This window comes from Salvelinus alpinus, chromosome 1 (assembly GCF_045679555.1).
Source record: "Salvelinus alpinus chromosome 1, SLU_Salpinus.1, whole genome shotgun sequence".
Lineage (NCBI taxonomy): Eukaryota > Metazoa > Chordata > Actinopteri > Salmoniformes > Salmonidae > Salvelinus > Salvelinus alpinus.
In genome coordinates this window covers 16,589,778-16,609,573 of record NC_092086.1, presented here as the reverse complement: position 1 = coordinate 16,609,573, position 19,796 = coordinate 16,589,778, and the positions used below count along the sequence as shown (strand labels likewise).

The window sequence follows — 19,796 nt, the reverse complement described above, 5'->3', positions numbered from 1 at the left end:
GTAACTGTTATATACTGTAGGTTACATAGAGTAGTACGGTGTGGTAACTGTTATATACTGTAGGTTACACAGAGTAGTACGGTGTGGTAACTGTTATATACTGTAGGTTACACAGAGTAGTACGGTGTGGTAACTGTTATATACTGTAGGTTACACAGAGTAGTACGGTGTGGTAACTGTTATATACTGTAGGTTACACAGAGTAGTACGGTGTGGTAACTGTTATATACTGTAGGTTACACAGAGTAGTACGGTGTGGTAACTGTTATATACTGTAGGTTACACAGAGTAGTACGGTGTGGTAACTGTTATATACTGTAGGTTACACAGAGTAGTACGGTGTGGTAACTGTTCCTACCCCAATTCCACCGGACGCCGCCTCTCGTTTACTCTCCTCCAGAGCTTTTTGGAGCAACGACTCGTCTCCTTGGCGACTCCGTTGCTCCTGGCAACACACACAGACACATGGACGCTGTTAGGCATGACATGGCTCGGAGACAAGCTCACTGATTCTAACACACACACACACACACACACACACACACACACACACACACACACACACACACACACACACACACACACACTTGCTGTCTACCAAAAGGCCCCCTATTTCCATACACAGTGCATTATGGGACCAGGACCCAGAGGGCACTATATAGGGAACAAATGTAGTGCTTTGACTTTGGTCAAACGTAGTGCAATATGTAGGGAATAGGCCTCTGGTCTAAAGTAGTGCACTATGTAGGGAATAGGGCTCTGGTCTAAAGTAGGGCACTATATAGGGAATAGGGCTCTGGTCTAAAGTAGTGCACTATATAGGGAATAGGGCTCTGGTCTAAAGTAGTGCACTATATAGGGAATAGGGGTCTGGCCAATAGTAGTACTAACTCAGAGAAACAGTCACAAAAAACAGAAATGCGTGGTTAGACAACACAGACCACTAGACCACATCAACACAGACCACTAGACCACATCAACACAGACCACTAGACCACAACAACACAGACCACTAGACCACATCAACACAGACCACTAGACCACAACAACACAGACCACTAGACCACATCAACACAGACCACTAGACCACATCAACACAGACCACTAGACCACATCAACACAGACCACTAGACCACAACAACACAGACCACTAGACCACATCAACACAGACCACTAGACCACAACAACACAGACCACTAGACCACATCAACACAGACCACTAGACCACAACAACACAGACCACTAGACCACATCAACACAGACCACTAGACCACAACAACACAGACCACTAGACCACATCAACACAGACCACTAGACCACATCAACACAGACCACTAGACCACAACAACACAGACCACTAGACCACAACAACACAGACCACTAGACCACAACAACACAGACCACTAGACCACAACAACACAGACCACTAGACCACAACAACACAGACCACTAGACCACAACAACTCAGACCACTAGACCACAACAACACAGACCACTAGACCACAACAACACAGACCACTAGACCACAACAACACAGACCACTAAACACAACACATGCACGGGTCACACAACAACAACACATGTCTAGAAGCTGGACAAGACATGTGAGAAGGAAGACAAGACAGAGAGACAGACAGTGACAGAGTCTACTCCGATCAGAGAAGAGAGGAGAGCACCAGTCACTCAGTGAGTAACTGCTTCCATTGTGCCACCCTGGCAGAGAGAGGGGGTAGAGAGAGAGAGACAGAGAGAGGGGGTAGAGAGAGAGAGACAGAGACAAAGAGAGGGGGTAGAGAGAGAGTGAGAGAGATAGAGAGAGGGTAGAGATAGAGAGGGGGGGGGTAGAGAGAGAGATAGAGAGGAGGGTAGAGATAGAGAGAGGGAGGGTAGAGATAGAGAGGGAGTGGGTAGAGAGAGAGGGGGGGGGGGGGTAGAGAGAGGGGGGGTAGAGAGAGAGGGGGGTAGAGAGAGAACAACAAAGAAGCAGTAAAACCCAGTGGAGCTACAGAAGCAGAGTGAGTTCCCAGTCTAGAGAAACAGAGTGAGTTCCCAGTCTAGAGAAACAGAGTGAGTTCCCAGTCTAGAGAAGCAGAGTGAGTTCCCAGTCTAGAGAAGCAGAGTGAGTTCCCAGTCTAGAGAAGCAGAGTGAGTTCCCAGTCTAGAGAAGCAGAGTGAGTTCCCAGTCTCGAGAAGCAGAGTGAGTTCCCAGTCTAGAGAAGCAGAGTGAGTTCCCAGTCTAGAGAAGCAGAGTGAGTTCCCAGTCTAGAGAAGCAGAGTGAGTTCCCAGTCTAGAGAAGCAGAGTGAGTTCCCAGTCTAGAGAAACAGAGTGGGTTCCCAGTCTAGAGAAGCAGAGTGAGTTCCCAGTCTAGAGAAGCAGAGTGAGTACCCAGTCTAGAGAAACAGAGTGAGTTCCCAGTCTAGAGAAGCAGAAGGGGTTCCCAGTCTAGAGGAACAGAGTGAGTTCCCAGTCCAGAGGAACAGAGTGAGTTCCCAGTCAAGAGAAGCAGAGTGAGTTCCCAGTCTAGAGAAACAGAGTGAGTTCCCAGTCTAGAGGAACAGAGTGAGTTCCCAGTCTAGAGGAACAGAGTGAGTTCCCAGTCTAGAGAAGCAGAGTGAGTTCCAAGTCTAGAGAAACAGAGTGAGTTCCCAGTCTAGAGAAGCAGAGTGAGTTCCAAGTCTAGAGAAACAGAGTGAGTTTCCAGTCTAGTGAGTTCCCAGTCTAGAGAAAGAGTGAGTTCCCAGTCTAGAGAAGCAGAGTGAGTTCCCAGTCTAGAGAAGCAGAGTGAGTTCCCAGTCTAGAGAAACAGAGTGAGTTCCCAGTCTAGTGAGTTCCCAGTCTAGAGAATAAAACATTGACACGGTGATGAGCAGCCAGACAGACAGACAGAAGGAAAGGAAGCCAGAGAGGTGTTGAGCAGAGCTGAAGGACCCGAAGGGTTAAAGACACAGGGGGTTCAGGGGGAGAGAACATGCTCCCCACCTTCACCTCTCAGTGGGCCAAACCTAGTCCTTATGTAGTGCACTACTTTGGGCCCGAGACCTATGTGGCTAGTCTGGTCAAGCAGTCTGACCTCTGCACTCACGTTTCTGTCTCACTCCGCCATAATGTGAGCTGGCGAGATCAGGCTGGTTCCATCAGGCCACTATAGCGCAGTGCACTACATAGTGACTAGGATGCCATCTGGGACAGGGCCAGAGGCACTACCGGGGGCACTACCAGGGGCACTACCTGCTGGTGCTCCTCTTTGCTCAGGCTCAGGGCGATCTGGAGCTGTCTCTCTTCATCCATATCCAAGGCAACCGGAGGAGGCGAGGCCGGCTATAAGGGAGCCAATCGGTGGAGTGGAGGAGAGGAAATACAAATCAGTCGTTGGTGGATAAATAAAAACACTTCCTAACCTGCCTTGATATTCACATTGGTGCAGTTCCAGGTTGTCTTTCTTACAGACGCACTGCGGATCTCAGAAGAACGCTGTATCACATCATGTGGTTGCTGAGATGTGCAAAATAGATGACCTGGAACGCCACCATTGTTGATACACTGCATGGAAGGCAAGCCCTCTTTGACCCTCCCCAAGACAGGGATTGGCGTGTACACCAGAAGAGGTCAGAGGGCGGGATCTCATACCATTGGTCTACAGAGAGAGGGAGATGGTGCTATTGGTTAGTGGAAACAGAAGGATGCAGCCTTATCCCATCTGTGACGAGAGAAAAGGGGCAGCACAGCAAGCTGCTTGGCTGTTCAGGAACCAGGGTCAAAGTTCATTTGACCCACAGGTCTAAGACAGTGAGCGTGAGAGAGAGTGAGAGACAAAGTGAGAGAGAGAGAGCTTGCAGCAGGAGGTAGAATGGTTTGGTTAGGGTTAGGTTTAGCATTGCAAAATTCTCGTAACTTTCCTGAAATTCCCTAATTTCCCAGAAATCCCAGTTGAAGGATTCCCAGAATCAGGAGGGAATATAGAGGGCATTCAGAGATCTCCAACCGGGATTTATGGGAAACCTGGGGATTTTGGGAATGTTTCTGGATGTTTACAACCCTGGTTAGGGTTGAGGATGCAGGGGGCCAGAGAGGCTCCATCTCAGCAGTACCTTCTGAGCTACCTCCTTGCTGAGGCGCAGGGCGATCTGGAGCTGGGTCTGGTCATCAATGTCCCCCGGGGGAGCAGGCTGGAGTGTTAAAGGGGGTCGTGTTATTAGCAGGGCTAACTGCACTCAAAACACTTCTGGTTTTCCTTTGTTTCTAGTCAAGGATCAGGGACACCAGGTGAGTGGACTCTGACCAATAAATGACATTGATGAATTAACGGGTAGAAAAGAAAACCTGAAATCATTTGTCTCTCGACAGCCAGTAGTTGAATAAGCTCTGTGTTAGGAGTTGGACTAACAACTGGAAATTGAAAGTCTGTAAAAGTTTACCAATATTCAGCTTATAAAGTTAGTCAATTATGAGTTTTTGTGTGTTTTACAAAAGGACCTAAGATATTGTGGTGTTGAACAAAAGTACCTAAGATATTGTGGTGTTTTACAAAAGGACCTAAGATATTGTGGTGTTGAACAAAAGGACCTAAGATATTGTGGTGTTGAACAAAAGGACCTAAGATATTGTGGTGTTTTACAAAAGGACCTAAGATATTGTGGTGTTGAACAAAAGGACCTAAGATATTGTGATGTTGAACAAAAGGACCTAAGATATTGTGGTGTTGAACAAAAGGACCTAAGATATTGTGTTTTTTAGTCCCAGGCCTCGGTGCAGTGTGCACCATCTAACAACACAGAGGCACAGAGGGCATTCAGTGCCATCAATACCAGGCTAGCTAACAGTGGATCAATACCAGGCTAGCTAACAGTGGATCAATAGCTCCACCCTGTCCAGTCCAGTCACTCATTCACTCAGCACAGCTGCCGGCGGATCACTCTGCAGCATCGCACTCTGTAATTGGCCAGATCGGCGGCCAACTCTGAGTATCAGTGTCTTTGATTGGCCAGGTGTTATAGATCGCATCACAAGGAGAGAGGGGTGATATTGGTTTCTATAAAAGGCTCCGCGAAATGGATGACACTTAGAGGACAGAGAGAGAGAGAGAGAGAGAGAGAGGGGGGAGAGAGAGATTTGAGCTCTGCAGGGGAGTGTGTATGAGTGGGAGGCAGCCACGTTCATAACATTCTCACACTGCATGTAGTCAGAGTGTGTCAATGCCTCTTGTTCAGTGTGTGTGGTGTGTGTGTGTACTGTTTGAGTGTGTGTGTTACCTTTTCACTCTCCTCTCGGCTCATGGCCAGAGCCAGCTGCAGTTGTAGCTCCTCCTCCCCGCTGGTCTGGGGGCGGGCCTGCTCCATATCTGATGCGGCACGGCGAGGAGAGGAAGAGGCGGCTGGGAGGAGGAAGAGGAGAGAGAAAGAGAGGGAGGGAGAGAGATTGAGAGGGAGGGAGGAGGGAGAGAAAGAGGAGGGAAAGAAGGGCAGGTGGCAGAGGAGAGAGAGAGTGTGATTTTTAAGAGCAGAGTTTTAGTAGAGAGAGCTGGGTTTGCATGTTAAGTCTGCTGTCCAACCACTGTGTGTTGTGTTATTCCAGCAGGCCTGTGTTGGCATGCTCTGCCTTGGTCTGCAAGTCTCCAAATGGCCCCCTATTCTCTATTTTAGTGCACTACTTTTGGACCCTGGTCCTAAGTAGTGCACTATATAGGGAATATGGGGCCATTAGGGACGGATCCTAACTGCTGCTCTCTGCCTCCTGCACTAGAAACAATGGTGGCTTTTGTGGGGTAGGTAAAGGAGAGGGGTAGAGGAGGTATTTTTTAATTTTTATTTTATTTTACCTTTAACTTGGCAAGTCAGTTAAGAACAAATTCTTATTTTCAATGACAGCCTAGGAACAGTGGGCTAACTGCCTTGTTCAGGGGCAGAACGACAGATTTTTACCTTGTCAGCTCAGGGATTTCGGTTACTAGTCCAACGCTCTAACCACTAGGCTAGCTGCCCCCCCCCAAGTAGAGGGGGTAGAGGAGGCAGAGGGGGTAGAGGAGGTAGAGAGGGTCGAGGAGGTAGAGGGGGTAGAGGAGTAGATGGGTTGTGAGGGTAGATGGGTAGTGGAGGTAGATAAGTAGAGGGGATTGATGGGTAGGGGGGTAGAGGAGGTAGCAGGGGTAGAGGAGTAGATGGGTTGTGAGGGTAGATGGGTAGATGGGTAGTGGAGGTAGATAAGTAGAGGGGATTGATGGGTAGAGGAGGTAGAGGGGGCAGAGGAGTAGATGGGTTGTGAAGGTAGATGGGTAGATGGGTAGTGGAGGTAGATAAAGTAGAGGGGATTGATGGGTAGGGGGGTAGAGGAGGTAGCAGGGGTAGAGGAGTAGATGGGTTGTGAAGGTAGATGGGTAGTGGAGGTAGATAAAGTTGAGGGGATTGATGGGTAGGGGGGTAGAGGAGGTAGCAGGGGTAGAGGAGTAGATGGGTTGTGAGGGTAGGGGGGTAGAGGAGGTAGAGGGGGCAGAGGAGTAGATGGGTTGTGAGGGTAGGGGGGTAGAGGAGGTAGAGGGGGCAGAGGAGGTAGAGGGGGTAGAGGAGTAGATGGGTTGTGAGGGTAGAGGGGTAGTGAAGGTAGATAAAGTAGAGGGGTAGTGGGGGTCATGGTTGTAAGGGGGAGGTCATGGCTATAAGGGGGTGGGGTCATGGCTGTAAGTGGGGGAGTCATGACAGAATGGGAAGTGGGGGGTCATGGCTGTAAGGTGAGAGGGGGGGTCGTGGCTGTAAGGGAGGGGGCTGTGGAGGGAAGGAGGGGGGGGGGCAGTACTGTATATACGTCCCAAATGGCACCCTATTCCCAATGTAGTGCACTACTTTTGACCAGAGCCCATATAAAAGGCAATATAGTGTGATTTGGGACGAGGCCATTGGCACGGTCCAGTCTATCTCTGCTGAACCCCAATCACTTCCAGTACGCCGCCTCTCAATGTGGCCTGCCTGGGCTGGACTGGTGTCTGGCTGGGCCGGCTGGGACCTGGGTTCAAATACTATTCCATATCTTCTCAAATAGTGAGAGCGTTTGCTTTAGCCTGCCTGCAGTGCCAGGTGGGCGGGGTCTCTTCATTGGGTTCCATTACGCCAGACAAGCTCAATCAAAGCACAGACAAAGTATTTTGAAATCATTTCAAATTGTATTTGAACCCAGGTCTGTCTGGGACGGGACAGGGAGCTACTGCCACAGTGCCAGGCCAACCCTCTGACCCCAACCACCCAGCCCCAGCCCATCCATCAGGTCCATCTAAACCCGCAACGACAGACAGGACAGACAGGACAGACAGACTCAAAGATCATCAATCCAGGACACATAGTATGTCCTCCACCAAACTGTCCTTCTGTAACAGTGTTGAAATGGGGCAGAAATCTGGCCGGAGTGACTTTCCCAGACAAGGCCTACAGTATATTATGGAATATGTCAATATGGATGTAGTCTGAATCATTTCACAGTAATTATCTCCAAAATATGTAGTAACATACAAAATATGTAGTAGTATAAAAAGTATGTAGTAGTATAAAAAGTATGTAGTAGTATAAAAAGTATGTAGTAATATAAAAGTATGTAGTAGTATAAAAAGTATGTAGTAGTATAAAAAGTATGTAGTAGTATAAAAAGTATGTAGTAGTATAAAAAGTATGTAGTAGTATAAAAAGTATGTAGTAGTATAAAAAGTATGTTGTAGTATAAAAAGTATGTAGTAATATAAAAAGTATGTAGTAATATAAAAAGGTTCGATTACAGGCTCAAAATGGCCAGAAACTCGTCAGTCTATTCTTGTTCTGAGAATAGAAGGCTATTCCATGCAAGAATTTGCAAGAAACTGAAGATCTCGTACAACGCTGTGTACTACTCCCTCCCTTCACAGAACAGCGCAAACTGTCTCTAACCAGAATAGAAAGAGGAGTGGGAGGCCCCGGTGCACAACTGAGCAAGAGGACAAGTACATTAGAGTGTCTAGTTTGAGAAACAGATGTACCACAAGTCCTCAAATGGCAGCTTCATTAGTACCCGCAAAACATTAGTCTCAAAGTCAACAGTGAAGAGGCGACTCCGGGATGCCCAGAGTTCCTCTGACCAGTGTCTGTGTTCTTTTGCCCATCTTAATCTTTTCTTTTTATTGGCCAGTCTTGCAACTCTGCCTAGAAGGCCAGCATCCCGGAGTCGCCTCTTCACTGTTGACGTTGAGACTGGTGTTTTGCAAAAACAAGGACATTTCTAAGTGACCCCAAACCTTTGAACGGTAGTGTACATATATATATTTTGAAACATTTTTTTCAGGATGTAAAAAAAGTTTTCAGCCTAAACTTAAATGACTAAAACCACATATAAAGTCTGTAGAAAAGATAATGGACCTATATATTTTTTAAATAACAATCACCAAAATATTAAAACTAGAAAGTCAGGGAGAATACTTAATTGTCAGGGAGAATACTTAATTGTATTATTATTATGCATTCAGGAGTATTTTAGTCATGGCATGGGGCCCCCATTGATTTTGTTATAATGTTTGAGTCACTCAGATAGCATAAGCCATTGCGGACTTTGTAGATTTGAATGAAATGAACTTTAAAACTGCACATTTTGTCATTGCGGTCAACAGGAGGGTCTCTAAAATGTCCAGTCGGCAACTGCACCAGTGGCCACGCCCCCATCGCCTAAGCCACATTTTAACCCAGAAAAAACTCTGGTGTGTGTGTGTGTGTGTCTGTGGGAAAATCAAACATGCCACAGACACCAGAAGTATAACATTAACACAGTGTGACTAACTGAAACCATGCTCACGCTACTTAGCTTCCCACACACAACCTTTACACAGCTGGTGTACAGACCACACTCAGCTGGTGCAGAGGCTGCACACAGCTGGTGTACAGACCACACACATGATAATACACAGGCTACTGGCTTTGGTCTCTGCACCATCCTTCTGTACTATCCGACAACTCCACCCCATCCTACTGTATCATAATACGACTATCTAACAACTCCACCACATCCTACTGTATCATAATACTACTGTACTATCTAACAACTCCACTACATCCTACTGTATCATAATACTACTGTACTATCCAACAACTCCACCACATCCTACTGTATCATAATACTACTGTACTATCTAACACATCCTACTGTATCATAATACTACTGTACTATCTAACAACTCCATTACATCCTACTGTATCATAATACTACTATCTAACAACTCCACCACATCCTACTGTATCATAATACTACTGTACTATCCAACAACTCCACCACATCCTACTGTATCATAATACTACTGTACTATCTAACAACTCCACCCTACTGTATCATAATACTACTGTACTATCTAACAACTCCACCACATCCTACTGTATCATAATACTACTGTACTATCTAACAACTCCACCACATCTTACTGTATCATAATACTACTATCTAACAACTCCACTACATCATACTGTATCATAATACTACTGTACAACTACATCCTACTGTATCATAATACTACTGTACTATCTAACAACTCCACCACATCCTACTGTATCATAATACTACTGTACTATCTAACAACTCCACTACATCATACTGTATCATAATACTACTGTACAACTACACTACATCCTACTGTATCATAATACTACTGTACTATCTAACAACTCCATTACATCCTACTGTGTCATAATACTACTAGCTAAACGTGACTACCACAGCCATGTATAATACATGATGCCCAGTCCCAGCTAGCTAAACGTGACTACCACAGCCATGTATAATACATGATGCCCAGTCCCAGCTAGCTAAACGTGACTACCACAGCCATGTATAATACATGATGCCCAGTCCCAGCTAGCTAAACGTGACTACCACAACCATGTATAATACATGATGCCCAGTCCCAGCTAGCTAAACGTGACTACCACAGCCATGTATAATACATGATGCCCAGTCCCAGCTAGCTAAACGTGACTACCACAGCCATGTATAATACATGATGCCCAGTCCCAGCTAGCTAAACGTGACTACCACAGCCATGTATAATACAAGATGCCCAGTCCCAGCTAGCTAAACGTGACTACCACAGACATGTATAATACAAGATGCCCAGTCCCAGCTAGTTAAACGTGACTACCACAGCCATGTATAATACATGATGCCCAGTCCCAGCTAGCTAAACGTGACTACCACAGCCATGTATAATACATGATGCCCAGTCCCAGCTAGCTAAACGTGACTACCACAGCCATGTATAATACATGATGCCCAGTCCCAGCTAGCTAAACGTGACTACCACAGCCATGTATAATACATGATGCCCAGTCCCAGCTAGCTAAACGTGACTACCACAGCCATGTATAATACATGATGCCCAGTCCCAGCTAGCTAAACGTGACTACCACAGTACAGCCATGTATAATACATGATGCCCAGTCCCAGCTAGCTAAACGTGACTACCACAGCCATGTATAATACATGATGCCCAGTCCCAGCTAGCTAAACGTGACTACCACAGCCATGTATAATACATGATGCCCAGTCCCAGCTAGCTAAACGTGGCTACCACAGCCATGTATAATACATGATGCCCAGTCCCAACTAGCTAAACGTTACTACCACAGCCATGTATAATACAAGATGCCCAGTCCCAGCTAGCTAAACGTGACGACCACAGCCATGTATAATACATGATGCCCAGTCCCAGCTAGCTAAACGTGACTACCACAGCCATGTATAATACATGATGCCCAGTCCCAGCTAGCTAAACGTTACTACCACAGCCATGTATAATACAAGATGCCCAGTCCCAGCTAGCTAAACGTGACTACCACAGCCATGTATAATACATGATGTCCAGTCCCAGCTAGCTAAACGTGACTACCACAGCCATGTATAATACATGATGCCCAGTCCCAGCTAGCTAAACGTGACTACCACAGCCATGTATAAGACATGATGCCCAGTCCCAGCTAGCTAAACGTGACTACCACAGCCATGTATAATACATGATGCCCAGTCCCAGCTAGCAAAACGTGACTACCACAGCCATGTATAATACATGATGCCCAGTCCCAGCTAGCTAAACGTGACTACCACAGCCATGTATAAGACATGATACCCAGTCCCAGCTAGCTAAACGTGACTACCACAGTACAGCCATGTATAATACATGATGCCCAGTCCCAGCTAGCTAAATGTGACTACCACAGCCATGTATAATACATGATGCCCAGTCCCAGCTAGCTAAACGTGACTACCACAGTACAGCCATGTATAATACATGATGCCCAGTCCCAGCTAGCTAAACGTGGCTACCACAGCCATGTATAATACATGATGCCCAGTCCCAGCTAGCTAAACGTGGCTACCACAGCCATGTATAAGACATGATGCCCAGTCCCAGCTAGCTAAATGTGACTACCACAGCCATGTATAATACATGATGCCCAGTCCCAGCTAGCTAAACGTGACTACCACAGTACAGCCATGTATAATACATGATGCCCAGTCCCAGCTAGCTAAACGTGGCTACCACAGCCATGTATAATACATGATGCCCAGTCCCAGCTAGCTAAACGTGGCTACCACAGCCATGTATAAGACATGATGCCCAGTCCCAGCTAGCTAAACGTGACTACCACAGCCATGTATAAGACATGATGCCCAGTCCCAGCTAGCTAAACGTGACTACCACAGCCATGTATAATACATGAAGCCCAGTCCCAGCTAGCTAAACGTGGCTACCACAGCCATGTATAATACATGATGCCCAGTCCCAGCTAGCTAAACGTGACTACCACAGCCATGTATAATACATGATGCCCAGTCCCAGCTAGCTAAACGTGACTACCACAGCCATGTATAATACATGATGCCCAGTCCCAGCTAGCTAAACGTGACTACCACAGCCATGTATAATAGATGATGCCCAGTCCCAGCTAGCTAAACGTGACTACCACAGTACAGCCATGTATAATACATGATGCCCAGTCCCAGCTAGCTAAACGTGACTACCACAGCCATGTATAATACATGATGCCCAGTCCCAGCTAGCTAAACGTGACTACCACAGTACAGCCATGTATAATACATGATGCCCAGTCCCAGCTAGCTAAACGTGGCTACCACAGCCATGTATAATACATGATGCCCAGTCCCAGCTAGCTAAACGTGACTACCACAGCCATGTATAATACATGATGCCCAGTCCCAGCTAGCTAAACGTGACTACCACAGCCATGTATAATACATGATGCCCAGTCCCAGCTAGCTAAACGTGACTACCACAGCCATGTATAATACATGATGCCCAGTCCCAGCTAGCTAAACGTGACTACCACAGCCATGTATAATACATGATGCCCAGTCCCAGCTAGCTAAACGTGACTACCACAGCCATGTATAATACATGATGCCCAGTCCCAGCTAGCTAAACGTGACTACCACAGACATGTATAATACAAGATGCCCAGTCCCAGCTAGTTAAACGTGACTACCACAGCCATGTATAATACATGATGCCCAGTCCCAGCTAGCTAAACGTGACTACCACAGCCATGTATAATACATGATGCCCAGTCCCAGCTAGCTAAACGTGACTACCACAGCCATGTATAATACATGATGCCCAGTCCCAGCTAGCTAAACGTGACTACCACAGCCATGTATAATACATGATGCCCAGTCCCAGCTAGCTAAACGTGACTACCACAGCCATGTATAATACATGATGCCCAGTCCCAGCTAGCTAAACGTGACTACCACAGTACAGCCATGTATAATACATGATGCCCAGTCCCAGCTAGCTAAACGTGACTACCACAGCCATGTATAATACATGATGCCCAGTCCCAGCTAGCTAAACGTGACTACCACAGCCATGTATAATACATGATGCCCAGTCCCAGCTAGCTAAACGTGGCTACCACAGCCATGTATAATACATGATGCCCAGTCCCAACTAGCTAAACGTTACTACCACAGCCATGTATAATACAAGATGCCCAGTCCCAGCTAGCTAAACGTGACGACCACAGCCATGTATAATACATGATGCCCAGTCCCAGCTAGCTAAACGTGACTACCACAGCCATGTATAATACATGATGCCCAGTCCCAGCTAGCTAAACGTTACTACCACAGCCATGTATAATACAAGATGCCCAGTCCCAGCTAGCTAAACGTGACTACCACAGCCATGTATAATACATGATGTCCAGTCCCAGCTAGCTAAACGTGACTACCACAGCCATGTATAATACATGATGCCCAGTCCCAGCTAGCTAAACGTGACTACCACAGCCATGTATAAGACATGATGCCCAGTCCCAGCTAGCTAAACGTGACTACCACAGCCATGTATAATACATGATGCCCAGTCCCAGCTAGCAAAACGTGACTACCACAGCCATGTATAATACATGATGCCCAGTCCCAGCTAGCTAAACGTGACTACCACAGCCATGTATAAGACATGATACCCAGTCCCAGCTAGCTAAACGTGACTACCACAGTACAGCCATGTATAATACATGATGCCCAGTCCCAGCTAGCTAAATGTGACTACCACAACCATGTATAATACATGATGCCCAGTCCCAGCTAGCTAAACGTGACTACCACAGTACAGCCATGTATAATACATGATGCCCAGTCCCAGCTAGCTAAACGTGGCTACCACAGCCATGTATAATACATGATGCCCAGTCCCAGCTAGCTAAACGTGGCTACCACAGCCATGTATAAGACATGATGCCCAGTCCCAGCTAGCTAAATGTGACTACCACAGCCATGTATAATACATGATGCCCAGTCCCAGCTAGCTAAACGTGACTACCACAGTACAGCCATGTATAATACATGATGCCCAGTCCCAGCTAGCTAAACGTGGCTACCACAGCCATGTATAATACATGATGCCCAGTCCCAGCTAGCTAAACGTGGCTACCACAGCCATGTATAAGACTTGATGCCCAGTCCCAGCTAGCTAAACGTGACTACCACAGCCATGTATAAGACATGATGCCCAGTCCCAGCTAGCTAAACGTGACTACCACAGCCATGTATAATACATGAAGCCCAGTCCCAGCTAGCTAAACGTGGCTACCACAGCCATGTATAATACATGATGCCCAGTCCCAGCTAGCTAAACGTGACTACCACAGCCATGTATAATACATGATGCCCAGTCCCAGCTAGCTAAACGTGACTACCACAGCCATGTATAATACATGATGCCCAGTCCCAGCTAGCTAAACGTGACTACCACAGCCATGTATAATAGATGATGCCCAGTCCCAGCTAGCTAAACGTGACTACCACAGTACAGCCATGTATAATACATGATGCCCAGTCCCAGCTAGCTAAACGTGACTACCACAGCCATGTATAATACATGATGCCCAGTCCCAGCTAGCTAAACGTGACTACCACAGTACAGCCATGTATAATACATGATGCCCAGTCCCAGCTAGCTAAACGTGGCTACCACAGCCATGTATAATACATGATGCCCAGTCCCAGCTAGCTAAACGTGACTACCACAGCCATGTATAATACATGATGCCCAGTCCCAGCTAGCTAAACGTGACTACCACAGCCATGTATAATACATGATGCCCAGTCCCAGCTAGCTAAACGTGACTACCACAGCCATGTATAATACATGATGCCCAGTCCCAGCTAGCTAAACGTGACTACCACAGCCATGTATAATACATGATGCCCAGTCCCAGCTAGCTAAACGTGACTACCACAGCCATGTATAATACATGATGCCCAGTCCCAGCTAGCTAAACGTGACTACCACAGCCATGTATAATACATGATGCCCAGTCCCAGCTAGCTAAACGTGACTACCACAGCCATGTATAATACATGATGCCCAGTCCCAGCTAGCTAAACGTGACTACCACAGCCATGTATAATACATGATGCCCAGTCCCAGCTAGCTAAACGTGACTACCACAGCCATGTATAATACATGATGCCCAGTCCCAGCTAGCTAAACGTGACTACCACAGCCATGTATAATACATGATGCCCAGTCCCAGCTAGCTAAACGTGACTACCACAGCCATGTATAATACATGATGCCCAGTCCCAACTAGCTAAACGTAACTACCACAGCCATGTATAATACATGATGCCCAGTCCCAGCTAGCTAAACGTGACTACCACAGCCATGTATAATACATGATGCCCAGTCCCAGCTAGCTAAACGTGACTACCACAGCCATGTATAATACACAATGCCCAGTCCCAGCTAGCTAAACGTGACTACCACAGCCATGTATAATACACGATGCCCAGTCCCAGCTAGCTAAACGTGACTACCACAGCCATGTATAATACATGATGCCCAGTCCCAGCTAACTAAACGTGACTACCACAGCCATGTATAATACATGATGCCCAGTCCCAGCTAGCTAAACGTGACTACCACAGCCATGTATAATACATGATGCCCAGTCCCAGCTAGCTAAACGTGACTACCACAGTACAGCCATGTATAATACATGATGCCCAGTCCCAGCTAGCTAAACGTGACTACCACAGCCATGTATAATACATGATGCCCAGTCCCAGCTAGCTAAACGTGACTACCACAGTACAGCCATGTATAATACATGATGTCCAGTCCCAGCTAGCTAAACGTGACTACCACAGCCATGTATAATACATGATGCCCAGTCCCAGCTAGCTAAACGTGACTACCACAGACATGTATAATACATGATGCCCAGTCCCAGCTAGCTAAATGTGACTACCACAGTACAGCCATGTATAATACATGATGCCCAGTCCCAGCTAGCTAAACGTGACTACCACAGCCATGTATAATACATGATGCCCAGTCCCAGCTAGCTAAACGTGACTACCACAGTACAGCCATGTAAAATACATAATGCCCAGTCCCAGCTAGCTAAACGTGACTACCACAGCCATGTATAATACATGATGCCCAGTCCCAGCTAGCTAAACGTGACTACCACAGCCATGTATAATACATGATGCCCAGTCCCAGCTAGCTAAACGTGACTACCACAGTACAGCCATGTATAATACATGATGCCCAGTCCCAGCTAGCTAAATGTGACTACCACAGCCATGTATAATACATGATGCCCAGTCCCAGCTAGCTAAACGTGACTACCACAGCCATGTATAATACATGATGCCCAGTCCCAGCTAGCTAAACGTGACTACCACAGCCATGTATAATACATGATGCCCAGTCCCAGCTAGCTAAACGTGACTACCACAGCCATGTATAAGACATGATGCCCAGTCCCAGCTAGCTAAACGTGACTACCACAGCCATGTATAATACATGATGGCCAGTCCCAGCTAGCTAAACGTGACTACCACAGCCATGTATAATACATGATGCCCAGTCCCAGCTAGCTAAACGTGACTACCACAGCCATGTATAAGACATGATGCCCAGTCCCAGCTAGCTAAACGTTACTACCACAGCCATGTATAATACATGATGCCCAGTCCCAGCTAGCTAAACGTGACTACCACAGCCATGTATAAGACATGATGCCCAGTCCCAGCTAGCTAAACGTGACTACCACAGCCATGTATAATACATGATGCCCAGTCCCAGCTAGCTAAACGTGACTACCACAGCCATGTATAATACATGATGTCCAGTCCCAGCTAGCTAAACGTGACTACCACAGCCATGTATAATACATGATGCCCAGTCCCAGCTAGCTAAACGTGACTACCACAGCCATGTATAATACATGATGCCCAGTCCCAGCTAGCTAAACGTGACTACCACAGCCATGTATAATACATGATGCCCAGTCCCAGCTAGCTAAACGTGACTACCACAGCCATGTATAATACATGATGCCCAGTCCCAGCTAGCTAAACGTGACTACCACAGCCATGTATAATACATGATGCCCAGTCCCAGCTAGCTAAACGTGACTACCACAGCCATGTATAATACATGATGCCCAGTCCCAGCTAGCTAAACGTGACTACCACAGCCATGTATAATACATGATGCCCAGTCCCAGCTAGCTAAACGTGACTACCCCAGCCATGTATAATACATGATGCCCAGTCCCAGCTAGCTAAACGTGACTACCACAGCCATGTATAATACATGATGCCCAGTCCCAGCTAGCTAAACGTGACTACCACAGCCATGTATAAGACATGATGCCCAGTCCCAGCTAGCTAAACGTGACTACCACAGCCATGTATAATACATGATGTCCAGTCCCAGCTAGCTAAACGTGACTACCACAGCCATGTATAATACATGATGCCCAGTCCCAGCTAGTTAAACGTGACTACCACAGCCATGTATAATACATGATGCCCAGTCCCAGCTAGCTAAACGTGACTACCACAGTACAGCCATGTAGAATACATGATGCCCAGTCCCAGCTAGCTAAACGTGACTACCACGGCCATGTATAATACATGATGCCCAGTCCCAGCTAGCTAAATGTGACTACCACAGCCATGTATAATACATGATGCCCAGTCCCAGCTAGCTAAACGTGACTACCACAGCCATGTATAATACATGATGCCCAGTCGCAGCTAGCTAAACGTGACTACCACAGTACAGCCATGTATAATACATGATGCCCAGTCCCAGCTAGCTAAACGTGACTATCACAGCCATGTATAATACATGATGCCCAGTCCCAGCTAGCTAAACGTGACTACCACAGCCATGTATAATACATGATGCCCAGTCCCAGCTAGCTAAACGTGACTACCACAGCCATGTATAATACATGATGCCCAGTCCCAGCTAGCTAAACGTGACTACCACAGCCATGTATAATACATGATGCCCAGTCCCAGCTAGCTAAACGTGACTATCACAGCCATGTATAATACATGATGCCCAGTCCCAGCTAGCTAAACGTGACTACCACAGCCATGTATAATACATGATGCCCAGTCCCAGCTAGCTAAACGTGACTACCACAGCCATGTATAATACATGATGCCCAGTCCCAGCTAGCTAAACGTGACTACCACAGCCATGTATAATACATGATGCCCAGTCCCAGCTAGCTAAACATGACTACCACAGCCATGTATAATACATGATGCCCAGTCCCAGCTAGCTAAACGTGACTACCACAGACATGTATAATATATGATGCCCAGTCCCAGCTAGCTAAACGTGACTACCACAGACATGTATAATACATGATGCCCAGTCCCAGCTAGCTAAACGTATACAGAGAGCCATGATGAGACAGGGAAAAAGGGTAGAGAGAGTGTGTGTGTGTCCGATTCTTTGTGTTTGCTGTTCAGCTGGAGTGAAAGAGAACAGGAGAATGTTAGGAATGCAGCTATAGAGAGCGTCTCTCTCACACACACACACACACACACACACACACACACACACACACACACACACACACACACACACACACACACACACACACACACACACACACACACACACACACACACACACACACACACACACACACACACACACACACACTTGATAGCATAACCAAAACTAACCAACACTTTATGTAGGAATGGGGAATAACCAGGATGATACAATAGACAGAGATATGGAATGTTTCCCAAATGGCACCATATTGTGCATTACTTTTGACCAGAGCCCTATAGCCAATGGCACCCTATTCCCTATAGTGCACTACTTTTGACCAGGGCCCTTAGGGAACAGGGTACCATTTGGGGCAAAGTTATTCATTGAGACTTGTCCAGGTCCTTATGTCCAGCTGCCTGTCACATGGACCAACAGGACAATAGCTCCTACTTGAATAGGGCCTGTGAGGGACAATGACCACGGGTATACAACTATAGAAACACAATCTATTATGCCATCATTGACATGAATGGGAACGTCTGTTCTATAGACTCTATTTCTGTGTACACAACCAGCCATCTCTACAATGAATCCAGATACTGCTGACGGAACGGTCTGTCTGTATCTCTGGAGAGCCTAGTAACTGACCTTTTAGTCCCTTTCTGATGTCACAGACACACAGACACACAGACACACACACACACAGACACACACACACACTGACTGACTCGTTGATAAGATAAGAACAGTGTGTTCTTACTGAGTGTATATGTCATATGCCATCTGTGTTCTAGAATAATCTACTGTATGTCATGGTCACAAGATAAGAACACGAAGAGCCAAAACATTCCAGCCCAAATCCCCTTGAGTAAGAAGGAAGAGTTTAGTGGTCACTGCACGACAGGGGAGGTAGAGACATTGATGTTTCCTCTACTGGGAGAAATACTCCCAAATAAGATTAAAACATGTCAAGACAATATCTCAATCAATGTCCAACTTCTGTGCATTTACTAATAACATAAAGCTGGGAATCAATCTGGATGGGGGGAAAATGCTAATATGACTAACTGATATGTATATGACTGCCTGTATATGTATATGACTGCCTGATATGTATATGACTGCCTGATATATATATGACTGCCTGATACAGTGGGGAGAACAAGTATTTGATACACTGCCGATTTTGAAGGTTTTCCTACTTACAAAGCATGTAGAGGTCTGTAATTTTTATCATAGGTACACTTCAACTCTGAGAGACGGAATCTAAAACAAAAATCCAGAAAATCACATTGTATGATTTTTAAGTAATTAATTTGAATTTTATTGCATGACATAAGTATTTGATACATCAGAAAAGCAGAACTTAATATTTGGTACAGAAACCTTTGTTTGCAATTACAAAGATCATACGTTTCCTGTAGTTATTGACCAGGTTTGCACACACTGCAGCAGGGATTTTG

The 19,796-nt window shown here is 46.3% G+C and overlaps 1 protein-coding gene across 2 annotated transcripts in view; it reads right to left on the bottom strand.

Annotated features, from left to right (window-relative positions):
* Positions 1-19,796, bottom strand: part of epn3a (epsin 3a) — a 57,363-nt gene that overhangs the window by 28,049 nt on the left and 9,518 nt on the right. The window contains exons 6-9 of one of the 2 annotated variants that reach the window (XM_071396611.1): positions 5,252-5,373; positions 4,091-4,168; positions 3,231-3,320; positions 359-445 (exon numbers count right to left, since the gene is read on the bottom strand). In XM_071396611.1, the coding sequence (XP_071252712.1) occupies positions 359-445; positions 3,231-3,320; positions 4,091-4,168; positions 5,252-5,373 (377 nt within the window). The remainder of the gene's footprint in view (positions 1-358; positions 446-3,230; positions 3,321-4,090; positions 4,169-5,251; positions 5,374-19,796) is intronic. The other variant, XM_071396700.1, reaches the window with a different exon arrangement.